The 12,687-nt window shown below is 50.5% G+C and overlaps 2 protein-coding genes across 6 annotated transcripts in view; one reads left to right on the top strand and one right to left on the bottom strand.

Moving 5' to 3' along the window:
- Positions 1–555: 555 nt before the first annotated feature.
- On the top strand, positions 556–12,008 carry ANKS3 (ankyrin repeat and sterile alpha motif domain containing 3). 5 transcript variants are annotated; one of them, XR_011314725.1, is made up of 17 exons: positions 556–703; positions 2,951–3,132; positions 4,160–4,358; positions 4,443–4,564; positions 4,937–5,018; positions 5,269–5,404; positions 5,780–5,920; positions 6,060–6,194; positions 6,271–6,365; positions 6,546–6,707; positions 8,141–8,265; positions 8,471–8,612; positions 8,688–8,860; positions 8,951–9,030; positions 9,616–9,769; positions 9,841–9,931; positions 11,869–12,008. XR_011314725.1 is itself a non-coding variant. In XM_069734498.1 (17 exons), the coding sequence occupies exons 2-16, from the start codon at positions 2,975–2,977 to the stop codon at positions 9,921–9,923; spliced, it is 1,920 nt and encodes a 639-aa protein (XP_069590599.1). In that variant the 5' UTR covers positions 567–703; positions 2,951–2,974; the 3' UTR covers positions 9,924–9,931; positions 11,869–12,008. The 5 variants fall into 5 exon arrangements, 4 of the variants coding, with proteins under 4 accessions (XP_069590599.1, XP_069590600.1, XP_069590602.1 ...); XM_069734498.1 differs by having other exon boundaries at positions 567–703; positions 9,683–9,769; XM_069734501.1 differs by lacking the exon at positions 2,951–3,132 and having other exon boundaries at positions 607–703; positions 9,683–9,769.
- Positions 11,664–12,687, bottom strand: part of LOC138645305 (glucagon receptor-like) — a 43,006-nt gene continuing 41,982 nt past the window's right edge. Inside the window, exon 14 of the mRNA XM_069734502.1 lies at positions 11,664–12,644. Coding sequence (XP_069590603.1) covers positions 12,582–12,644 — 63 coding nt within the window. The 3' untranslated portion in view covers positions 11,664–12,581. The remainder of the gene's footprint in view (positions 12,645–12,687) is intronic.

Below are 12,687 nucleotides of genomic sequence, written 5' to 3'. Positions count from 1 at the left end.
CGGGGCCTTAACGTTAATACTGACGTTCACCGAACAACCGTCTGTCACTTATTGCGTTCTTCTTTCAAAACACCGGGAACAGCCCCGCCCCTTCACTAGGACACGCCCACCTGCCGGATAACTACAGGTGCGAGGATATACCACGCCCACTTCCAAGCTAATGCGAGGTTGCCAACTACAAACCACGCCTACTAAACTCATTCTAGCCACGCCCATAACGTCCTTTCGCGTCGCTCACCTTTTCGTCACCCAGACAACCAGTCCACGCTCCGCCTCTTGAGGTCCTGGCAGATAGATAAAACACAAGCGAAATCGCAGCGTCTGTAATCGGTGTCCGGACAGAGCTCGGGCTCAGAATATAAGGACACAGAGTCCCGGGACTGCACGAGCACTTGTGTGTCACTTCTATTAGCTAGAGCAGCGTTTATGTATATTCTGCAGTGTGCAGCGGACAGGACGTTGTGTGGTGTCTTCCTATTGGTTACTTTACTATAGACGCCCTTCAATGATTTGTGCATTGATTGGATACAACTGCTGTCACTCAAAAGAAAGGCCGAGCTTGCCGCAGAGTACTGTGGGAAATGTAGTTGGCAGAAAATCGCAAGTTAGAAGTTACTAAATAGGAGAGAACTACAGAATCCAGAGTCCCGAGCGGGAAGAGAGAACAACAGCTGGAGGCTGAAGGCTGCGAGAGCCAAGAAAGGTGGTCAGCTACAGGAACCGGTGTATGGGGGAGGACGGGGCCGTGTGTGAGGAGGAGGAGGACGGGGCCGTGTGTGAGGAGGAGGACGGGGCCGTGTGTGAGGAGGAGGACGGGGCCGTGTCCTGATCCCTGTGTATTAGGAGGAGGACGGGGCTGTGTACTGATCCCTGTGTATTAGGAGGAGGATGGGGCCGTGTCCTGATCCCTGTGTATTAGGAGGAGATCGGGGCCGTGTCCTGATGGCTGTGTATTAGGAGGACGGGGCCATGTCCTGATCCCTGTGTATTAGGAGGAGGATGGGGCCGTGTCCTGATCCCTGTGTATTAGGAGGAGGACGGGGCTGTGTCCTGATCCTTGTGTATTAGGAGGAGGATGGGGCCGTGTCCTGATCCCTGTGTATTAGGAGGAGGATGGGGCCGTGTCCTGATGGCTGTGTATTAGGAGGACGGGGCCATGTCCTGATCCCTGTGTATTAGGAGGAGGATGGGGCCGTGTCCTGATGGCTGTGTATTAGGAGGACGGGGCCGTGTCCTGATCCCTGTGTATTAGGAGGAGGATGGGGCCGTGTCCTGATGGCTGTGTATTAGGAGGAGGACGGGACTGTGTCCTGATGGCTGTGTATTAGGAGGAGGACGGGGCCGTGTCCTGATCCCTGTGTATTAGGAGGAGGATGGGGCCGTGTCCTGATGGCTGTGTATTAGGAGGACGGGGCCATGTCCTGATCCCTGTGTATTAGGAGGAGGATGGGGCCGTGTCCTGATCCCTGTGTATTAGGAGGAGGATGGGGCCGTGTCCTGATCCCTGTGTATTAGGAGGAGATCGGGGCCGTGTCCTGATCCCTGTGTATTAGGAGGAGGATGGGGCCGTGTCCGGATCCCTGTGTATTAGGAGGAGGATGGGGCCGTGTCCTGATGGCTGTGTATTAGGAGGACGGGGCCATGTCCTGATCCCTGTGTATTAGGAGGAGGATGGGGCCGTGTCCTGATCCCTGTGTATTAGGAGGAGGATGGGGCCGTGTCCTGATCCCTGTGTATTAGGAGGAGATCGGGGCCGTGTCCTGATCCCTGTGTATTAGGAGGAGGATGGGGCCGTGTCCTGATGGCTGTGTATTAGGAGGAGGATGGGGCCGTGTCCTGATGGCTGTGTATTAGGAGGAGGACGGGGCCGTGTCCTGATCCCTGTGTATTAGGAGGAGGATGGGGCCGTGTCCTGATGGCTGTGTATTAGGAGGACGGGGCCATGTCCTGATCCCTGTGTATTAGGAGGAGGATGGGGCCGTGTCCTGATCCCTGTGTATTAGGAGGAGGATGGGGCCGTGTCCTGATCCCTGTGTATTAGGAGGAGATCGGGGCCGTGTCCTGATCCCTGTGTATTAGGAGGAGGATGGGGCCGTGTCCGGATCCCTGTGTATTAGGAGGAGATCGGGGCCGTGTCCTGATCCCTGTGTATTAGGAGGAGGACGGGGCCGTGTCCTGATCCCTGTGTATTAGGAGGAGGACGGGGCCGTGTCCTGATCCCTGTGTATTAGGAGGAGGACGGGGCCGTGTCCTGATCCCTGTGTATTAGGAGGAGGACGGGGCCGTGTCCTGATCCCTGTGTATTAGGAGGAGGATGGGGCCGTGTGTGAGGAGGAGGACAGGGCCGTGTCCTGATGGCTGTGTATTAGGAGGAGGACGGGGCTGTGTCCTGATCCTTGTGTATTAGGAGGAGGATGGGGCCGTGTGTGAGGAGGAGGACGGGGCCGTGTCCTGATCCCTGTGTATTAGGAGGAGGACGGGGCCGTGTCCTGATCCCTGTGTATTAGGAGGAGGACGGGGCCGTGTCCTGATCGCTGTGTATTAGGAGGAGGATGGGGCCGTGTGTGAGGAGGAGGACGGGGCCGTGTCCTGATCCCTGTGTATTAGGAGGAGGACGGGGCCGTGTCCTGATCCCTGTGTATTAGGAGGAGGACGGGGCCGTGTCCTGATCCCTGTGTATTAGGAGGAGGACGGGGCCGTGTCCTGATGGCTGTGTATTAGGAGGAGGACTGGGCTGTGTCCTGATGGCTGTGTATTAGGAGGAGGACGGGGCCGTGTCCTGATGGCTGTGTATTAGGAGGAGGACGGGGCCGTGTCCTGATGGCTGTGTATTAGGAGGAGGACGGGGCCGTGTCCTGATCCCTGTGTATTAGGAGGAGGACGGGGCCGTGTCCTGATTGCTGTGTATTAGGAGGAGGACGGGGCTGTAATCGGTCCCCTTATTTTGTAGGACATCACGGTCTAGGTCGGTGACATGGCAGAGCTCAGCGATGAAGCCAGTGAGACTGAGATGTTGAGCTGCAGCCTGTCTATGTGGTATGGAGAACCTGTGGACGGTCAGGAGTTGTCCCTGGATCTTCACACTGCGGCCTCTATCGGTCAGTATGAGGTGGTTCAGTGCTGTGTGCGCAGGTAAGAAGTGATGATGATGATGAGGAGTTTAATGAGATGTTTTTTCCATTTCCCATATAACATTCAAGCGATTCTCACTAAATTAGAATATCGTCAAAAAGTGAATCTCAATACAAAAAGTGAATCTCATATATTATAGAGTCATTACAGAGTGATCTATTTCCAGTGTTTATTTCTGTTAATGTTGATGATTATGGCTCACAGCCAATGAAAACCCAAAAGTCATTATCTCAGTAAATTAGAATACTTTATAACACCTGCTTAAAAAATTATTTTAAAGTCTGAAATGTTGGCCTCCTGAAATGTATGATCAGTAAATGCACTCAATACTTGGTCGCGGCTCCTTTTGCATCAATTACTGCATCAATGCGGCGTGGCATGGAGGAGATCAGCCTGTGGCACTGCTGAGGGGTTATGGAAGCCCAGGTTGCTTTGATAGCAGCCTTCAGCATTGTTGGGTCTGGTGTCTCTCATCTTCCTCTTCATACCACATAGATTCTCTATGGGGTTAAGGTCAGGCGAGTTTGCTGCCAATCCAGCCCAGTGATACTGTTGTTTGTACACCAGGTGTTGGTACTTTTGGCAGTGTGGACAGGGGCCAAGTCTTGCTGGGAAATGACATTTCCCTACATTTCAGTAGGACAACATTTCAGATTGTTCTATCATTTTTCAAGCTGGTGTTATAAAGTATTCTAATTTACTGAGATAATGACTTTTGGGTTTTCATTGGCTGTAAGCCATAATCATCAACATTAACAGAAATAAACACTGGAAATAGATCACTCTGTTTGTAATGATTCTATATATGAGTTTCACTTTTTTGTTGAAGAACTGAAATAAATTCACTTTTTGACGATATTCTAATTTTGGAAGAAGCACCTGCACTTAACTGTTTAACCCTCGTAGTGCCGTCTCCTGTGTTTGACAACCCCTTTAAGCTCCTTTCTGCTGTATTTACTGGTTATTCCCTCATCAGTGCCAGTCGCTGCTCCCGGGAACTGATCTTGTGTGATTTGTCTTTGCACAGGAAAGACGTGGATCTGAACCAGGCGAACCTGGGTGGATGGACGCCGCTCATGTATGCCTCCTACATAGGCCACGACGCTGTGGTCAGCCTGCTGCTGGAGGCCGGGGTAGATGTGAACTGCAGGACCCCCAGCGGGCAGACCCCTCTCATACTGGCAGCCAGCTGTGGCAATGAAAGCGTCGCTTACTTCTTGATCCAGGTAGGACCCTGGGTTTTGGGTGGGATTAGATCTGGTCTTCTCCATATTCCGTGATTCCCATTGGTCTCTGTTTTCGCCCCATAGCAGGGGGCTGAGATTGAGGCGAGAGACGCCCGTGGCTGGACCGCCTTGTTCCACTGCACCAGTGCTGGGCATCAGCGGATGCTGCGATTCCTGCTGGAGAATGGCGCCAGTGCAGATGCCAAGTAAGAATGCCAAGTCCCTGGCGCTCCGCACCCCTGCCATCATCCCTTACATGGGGCTGTCAGTTTGGGCCAACACCTTCCCTTTAAAGTGGTTGTCCAGTCTAAGCATAGTCTGCAGATAGGCTGTGAATTGTGAATGCAGACTACTGAATCTCACCAGTTCACCCAGTCGCACACCTCCTATCACGTGATCGCACACTTTTTAAAGGGAGTGTGTCAGCATAGGGTGACTGCAGACTTTTTTCTTCTTAGACTGGACAATCCCTTTAAGCCTGATGTAACACGCAGACATTTTCCTCTTGAAGTCCCTGTATTGGATTTGGAAGTGTCTTTTGCTTGAAGGTAACTAGAAAACTGCTTGACTCCTTCTAGGGAACCGGTGTGCGGCTTCACTCCCCTAATGGAGGCCGCGGCGTCAGGACACGAGATCATAGTGCAGCACTTACTGGACCACGTAAGTCTCCAGCAGCCGTAGTTTTTCCGCTTCCTTCTGCATTGGGTGGTCTGCCGCTCTGATGACGTCCCGTTGACGGGTCTCCACCATGCTTTACTTTTCATCAACACACAGAAGATGACAACTTGGGCAAATTGTAAAACTGCACAAAATCAAGACCTCCTACAGATTCATATGTCTTTTTTCCCTGTTGTGGTTCCTCTGACTTCTGTCTCCAAAAAAAATCAATCCAATTCTTTGTATTTTAAAGGGGGTCAAAGTGAGTGAGACAGATCACAAAGGAGACACCGCCCGCATGTTAGCAGCCAGGTACGGCCATTCTAGGATAGTGTCGCTTTTGGACTCCCATCGTGTCAAGGGATCCCGGACTCACAGTCGAGGATCAGGTAAGATCTTAAAGTGAAGCCAATATAATTGCATATGATTATGCTGCCGGAGTGTGCACAATGATCGGGTTTCTAGGCCACATGCATAGCCGGTGTTGCTTCTAGCATGAGAAGATGGCGATCCGTGCACTGTTCAGTGGCCATTCTTAGATTCTGCAGCTCTGCTCCTATTGACATGAATGGGATCTGGGCTGCAGTACCGAGAGTGACCACTACACTGTATGTTCTGGCTCCATAAACTATTAAATACCGGCTGATTGGGTGTCGGACCCCCACCATACTGATATTGATGACTTTTCCTACGTCCTAGATGGCGGTAAAGTCGTTTGAGTCTTCTGGGTATCATTATGTCCCATTGTGTTCCTGGTTTTTCAGCACGTCACGAGGATCTCAGCTCGTCGGACGAATCCTCCTTCACCCCCCACCGACCAAGGCACCAACGTAAGCCTAAAGGTCCCAGTATTCACGATGGTCCGCAAGCCCTGGCCAAGATGACGGCTGGTGGGCCCAGCTCTGGTGAGTCCATTCATCCTCTACTTGTGGTTTCGTTAGCTGTTTGTTTAGAGATTACATGCTGGGAGTTGTAGTTGTGCAGCAGTCGGAGAGAATCACAGCGGTAGGGTATAAGGTGGTCCCCTCTTTCCCTTCGCTTTAGGTGTTCAGGTTCCTCCTCAGGGCTACGTTACCTTCAGTGACGGCGACTATGAGTCTGGAGGTTCAGATCTCAGATATCGGGACGTCACCTCGCCCATCAACGAGCGCGACGTGGAGAGTAACGGCAGCAGTAAAGGTCGGTATTCTGGATATAGAATAACCATGGCACCTATGAGTTTATGATTTATTGAACGAAATCTGCTCTATTTCAGAGGAGGGGTACGCCGGGGGGCCGCGGTGCAGCAGCAGTGAGGGGATCTGTATCAGCACAGGCGTGAGCAGCGAGGCCTCCCTGGAGAGCAATGAGGTAAGCAGGACCTGCGTGGTAATCTCGCTCTCGCGCCCTCCATGCAGATTTAAAAGGATCAAGCATTTACAAGGGTCTTCTTTTTTTGGAAATGGTGCCCCTCTTAGGTTACATTTGGTATTGCAGGTCACCACTGAAAAGAGCGACAATTTTTTAAGCCAAGCTTATCTCCATCTTTAGGACTCTGATCCAGCGTTAGAAACTGCCAACAGGAAGCACAGCAAATCATTGGGCAAAGGGAGACAGCGCAATGGTGACGCCCATACTGCCGCTGGATCCGCGCACTGCAGGGCATCTAACCCCTCGGCAGATCCGAACAGCCCACCATATACCGGACCCAAGGTACAATGCACAGATCTAATATATCACTATTTATTGGAATATTTTTCCTCTTATAAACTGGTCAGTGGGGGTCCATTAGCATGCCAGTCATGGCGCTTCGTAACGAATCCTGGGCAGCTTTGTTGGAAACTTCATCAGTTGTTCTGTGTTTCAACAGCAGCAATAATATCCCGTGTCACCTGCACTTAAAGGTCTCCTCTCATAGAGTGATGAGATGTCACTAGGATATGCCATAAATGTATGATTACGGGGGTCCGATCGACTTTGATAATGAAGGGATCACAGCACTGAATCTGCTCTGTGATCCATTCTCGCCTCCCCCAGAGTGGCTCAATTCTCAAGAACAGTGGGTGTCAAACATCAGACCCCTCCACTAATAAGGTGATGCCTATTTAGCCCCTTCCCAACATCTGCTGTAGATATTTAGTGTGTAGGAGCGAGCCCAGGAGCCGAGCCTGCGCACGGGGGGAGCCCAGGGGCCGAGCCTGCGCACGGAGCGAGCCCAGGGGCCGAGCCTGCGCTCGGAGCGAGCCCAGGGGCCGAGCCTGCGCTCGGAGCGAGCCCAGGGGCCGAGCCTGCGCACGGAGCAAGCCCAGGGGCCGAGCCTGCGCTCGGAGCGAGCCCAGGGGCCGAGCCTGCGCTCGGAGCGAGCCCAGAGGCCGAGCCTGCGCTCGGAGCGAGCCCAGGGGCCGAGCCTGCGCACGGAGCGGGCCCAGAGGCCGAGCCAGCGCACGGAGCGAGCCAAGGAGCTGAGCCTGCGCGATACTTGGTAGCAAGATGGTTCATACTTCACCTTTGTGACAGTGATGCAATTTGGGGTGGGGGCTATTAAAAGATTCGGTCACTGCCATCTTTGTATTCTTTTGAAGCCCAGCTTCGGGCTAAGCTTCATAGGTGATACAATACAGTCTATCAAATGATCGCAGGCTCAAGTACCTTCAAGACTAGAGGGGGAAAAAACAGATTTATTAGGAAAATAAAAGGTAAAGTCCACCACCACTCTTTTCCAAATACAAAAATAAATGTAAAAAAAAATGTTTTATTTTTATTTTTGTGTGACTGCAACCTTCCTCGGTCCTCCACCACCACCCTAAAGAAATAAAAATCAATAAAAAATAGTCAGAATATTGGAAGTTCCTCAAAAATGGTACCAATCAAAAGACGACTTTCCCTGCAAAAAAAAACTCCATTGCCAAAAAATATATATGCGGTATATATAATCTTAGTTTAAAAAAATAATTTGAAATTCATAAAATATTAAAGCAACTATACTAGAATCGTGGCACCAGGTTAATTTTACCGCACACCGAATGCCATAAAAACAAAACCCAAAAAAGTGCAAAAATGACAATGAGCTGCGGCGACTGGTTTGGATGAAGGCCGGTCATTGATTCCTGCTCTAACCTCTGTGTTCCTTTATGTCCCGTGGTCAGGACCTGGCGGAGCTTCTGGAGCAGATCGGCTGCTCCAAGTACTTGTCTGTCTTCCAGGAGCAGGACGTTAATCTCCGAATCTTCCTCACCCTTACTGAAACTGACCTGCGGGAGGTGGGCATCACGTAAGTAAAGGGAGGGTGGGATTTGTGGCTGCACAAAGAGAGCGAATTGTGTAAATGATACGGTGACTCCATGATGCTCCTTCAAAAAGAGATTCTGCAGCAGCTGAGCCAAGTGTTGTTAGAATGTCCGCCCTTCTGTAAATGAGACGAATAGCAGCTGCCTGAAAACTCTTGTATATAATGGTTTTGTTTTTTTATTTTATAGCTTATTTGGGCCGAAGCGGAAAATGACGTCCGCCATTGCCCGTTGGCATAGTTCTGCCCGCCCTCCCGGAGCTGCGCTAGAACAAGCCTACGCCGACCGTCTGGAAGCGGAGATGCAGGAACTAGCCATCCAGCTGCATAAGGTAGCCGCCTACAGTGCCATCAGTCGTGATTTGCCTCCTGGACCCCGGATCATTTCTCTTTGTTTTCCTGCATAGCATTGCGAGGAGACGGAGACGTTGAAAGGACAGGTGGACCAGGAGAGGGAGCTCCGAGCCGTAGCCGAGGGGTGTCTTATGGAGCAAGAGACCAAATGGAGGGCTTTTCGTAGCCAGTTGGACGCCACTAGCATCCTGGCTACTGATGCCCAGCGGGCACTAGATCAATTCAGGTACCCACGATAGTCAAAGCCGGACTGATATGTTATGTGACCATAATATAGCGCTTATGAGGAGCTTATAGTTTTGTGGACTGCCCATAGGAGCTGCCAGGAAGTACTGTCACTGCGCCTTGGCAAGGGTGGCACTACAAGGACAAGGCCGCCTGGCTGCAGACTGACAGGTAAGAGGCTGGGGGATGGAAAGCATCAGATTAGGAACGTGATGTCCATTAACCCCTTACTAATCCCTGACGTCCATGTATGTCATGTACAGGGTGCGGGTGTATGGAGCAGGCTCAGAAGATGATCCCGCTCCTTACAGGGCACACACAGTGATCAGGGCGAGCTCTGATCACTGCTATTTAACCACTTAGACGCCGCTTGTCAATAACTGACAGCAGAATTTAAATTGCCACTCGCTGCCTGCACGGTGTCACCAAGGCAGATGGCGGGGGGGCAGCGGAGACCCCTGATGCTGCCAGATTGGCTTCATAGGAGGTCATGAGTTTGACTATATATTACTACTACAATCCAGTAGTATTGCAGTATATAGTACAAGTGATCGCAAACTCCCTAGGGAGACTGAAATAATGAGTGTAATGGAATAAGTCTTAAAAATAGTCCGTTCCTTTTTTTTTTCCCATCCAAAAATAAAGAAATAAAAATGTTAACATGCTTGGTATTACCGGGCAACACAGCAAAATATTTTTTCATTACAAAGTTCCTTCTCCCTTTCACCACCCCACTTGCATTTTTTTCTTTTTCAGTACAGTATATAGGCATGGGCTGGATAGTGAGTGCCCTGGATTTCGGGTGACGATCTTCTTCTCTTAGCCCCACAGGTCAGTAATGCTGCTCCGGTGAAGTCTTTTAATGTGCAGGAGCTTTCGTCGTCTCTGGAGGAAAGCACGGCGGTGTTGGGTAAGTCGCGAGAGACCTTCTAACTCTCCATTATAAGAGAGTGGAGATGTGAACGGCTCCTGTCTCTGCAGAGAAGGCAATGAGAGCGCTGCAGGAGAACCTGGAGAAGATGAGAACGTCCGACAAGGGGAGACATAAATGGCCGGATCCCTGAGGAGGCAGGTAAAGCGGAAGACGTGGTTTTCTTCTATGTGGCAGCGACCCGTTGTTGGAAATCTCCTCTAGATTCTTTCCACCCTCTATTCATACCCTGTCCTTCTTTTTCTTGTCATCTTAGTTGGGGAAGAACCATGACTCCCCATCCCCCACACACCTCCGATGGTCGGTGAGGCCGGACCTCCTCCATTAATGTGTCTGCTTCATTAGAGAGAGACCACCACTCGGCTCCATCTCCTTTGATCAGTGCCTTCTTGTTAGATGGGGGCACAATAAAATAATAGTGAACCATTGCTTACTTGGCGAGTACCCACCAGTGCAGGTACGAGCCGGCCGTTGTCTATTTGGCCGCAGCAAAGACGTGCTATATGTCACATGTGACCGGCCTCGGCACTATACAGCACAAGACTGCTTCATCTTGCCTAATTTTTTGACCACTCAGTAACCCCTTGAAGCTGATAACCGGAAACAATCACCTGGAATGTAGCAGGAAGTGTTCAATTTCCCTACAGTGCCTCCGCAGGGGGAATTAAGCATTACACAGTGCCTTAAAGGGAGTCTGTCAGCACAGATCGCCTGTTCAGCGCAATCACATACGCTCGGTGCACCGTCGGTGCGGCCAAACCGTTCCGAGCAGCTTCCCACCTACTTGTTTTTCCCCCTTCTAGTTTGATTGACAGCTCTGAATTTATATAGTGAGAGAAGGGCGGGACAGGTGTGAAGGTGCACTAAACTGATGGGCCACACTAAGGGCACCGTCACACTATACGATTTACCAACGATCACGACCAGCGATACGACCTGGCCGTGATCGTTGGTAAGTCGTAGTGTGGTCGCTGGAGAGCTGTCACACAGACAGCTCTCCAGCGACCAACGATGCCGAGGTCCCCGGGTAACCAGGGTAAACATCGGGTTACTAAGCGCAGGATCGTGCTTAGTAACCCGATGTTTACCCTGGTTACCAGCGTAAAAAACAAACAAACACATATTTACATTCCAGTGTCCGTCAGGTCCCTTGCCGTCTGCTTCCCGCACTCACTGACTGCCGGCCGTAAAGTGAAAGCAGAGCAGAGCAGTGACGTCACCGCTGTGCTCTGCTTTCACTTTACGGCAGTCAGTCAGTGCGGGAAGCAGACGGCAAGGGACCTGACGGACACTGGAATGTAAGTATGTGCTGTTTTTTTTTTTTTGTTTTTTATTCTTTACATTTACGCTGGTAACCAGGGTAAACATCGGGTTACTAAGCGCGGCCCTGCGCTTAGTAACCCGATGTTTACCCTGGTTACAAGCGAACGCATCGCTAGATCGGTGTCACACACACCAATCTAGCGATGACAGCGGGAGATCCAGCGACGAAAGAATGTTCCAAACGATCTGCTACGACGTACGATTCTCAGCAGGATCCCTGATCGCTGCTGCGTGTCAGACACAGCGATATCGTATGGATATCGCTGGAACGTCACGAATCGTAGCGTCGTAGCGACAAAAGTGCCACTGTGTGACGGTACCCTAAGGGTGTACACCGAGCGCCTGTGCTTGGTTTGAACAGTCATTTTGTCCTGATAGATTGCCTTTAAGCAACAATGAGGTTTAGTTGCAAAACCCAAAACGGCCTTTGGGCAAGGTGGTGCTGCCTCAGGGGACATAAATAATGAAAGGAAGGTTTTATCAATGTCCTTCACCCGTCTACCTATATGGGGACATTGGGGTCTCCCAGAAAACAAAACCTAAAGAAACTGACAAAACCGCGGACCTTTTTATTATACAGTGCAGAATCTTTATTTCCAGCAGACCCCTGTAAACCTTTTCCAAAGCCCCTTTATAACTCCCTGTCCATGAGTCCAGCTTTGTATGGCCCTTATCTTGGCGTTTTCCCATGTTTGGGTCTTTCCAAGCCTCCGCCACCAAATATCGCCTAACGACTGTAATCTTCCCCTTTCTAGGAAATGCTTTTACCATACCTCAGACGGCGGGTGAAACTTTCCACCCCGAAGATGTTTCCGATCCTTGATCACGCCGCCCATGGCAGCCCCCGGTCTTCTCGGCTCAGATGGCGACACTGACGCAGTACCCTTCCTGGGCTGACGACGTCGGAGGCAGACTGCAATCTCCAGTGATATTCTACTGATCCCCCTTTTTTATGCAGAATGTGCGATGGGGAAGGTGACATTTTTATGCTTTCTCAGTGAAGCAGCCATTGCGGTTCACGAGACTTTTTATTGTATCGGACAGGTGCAGGATCATAGGGTTTAGACTCCTGTCCATGATTTTTCTTTTAGAAGAAGGGTTTAACGGGTAAACTGTGCCTCGATGTTATAATGGGGCACAGCTCAACGTTATGTACTCGAAATAAAATTTTAAAAAAATTAAAAAAAAAAAGTTGCAGGCTCCATTTCTGATGAAAAAATGCAGGACAAAGAATCGTCCAGATGACTCTCGGAGCCAAGTTTTTGGCAACACTTCCATTATTTGCACCCCCATTGGGATTTTGCGTTCTGCTAAATGTTTCTTCTGAGGCCTGTAACCCCTCGATGCTTAACAGGCACATGATGGGCTCTCGCCTGTCGGGGTGAAGCCCATGAAGCAGCCGTTGCTTGACATCTAGACTCCGCGCAGACCGGCTTAGATTAAAAGTTTGTAAAGTTTGTTGTGTTGGTCACCGCAGAGAGGAGCCGTCCATTTTCCACATCTGCCACTTTTTCTGTATTTCAAACTTTACCTGAAAACGAGCCATAATTATTATTACGGTCTACAATGCCGTC

This window comes from Ranitomeya imitator, chromosome 7, assembly GCF_032444005.1.
Source record: "Ranitomeya imitator isolate aRanImi1 chromosome 7, aRanImi1.pri, whole genome shotgun sequence".
NCBI lineage: Eukaryota > Metazoa > Chordata > Amphibia > Anura > Dendrobatidae > Ranitomeya > Ranitomeya imitator.
Note: the sequence above shows the minus strand (reverse complement) of the source record. Positions and strands in the feature narration are given on the sequence as shown.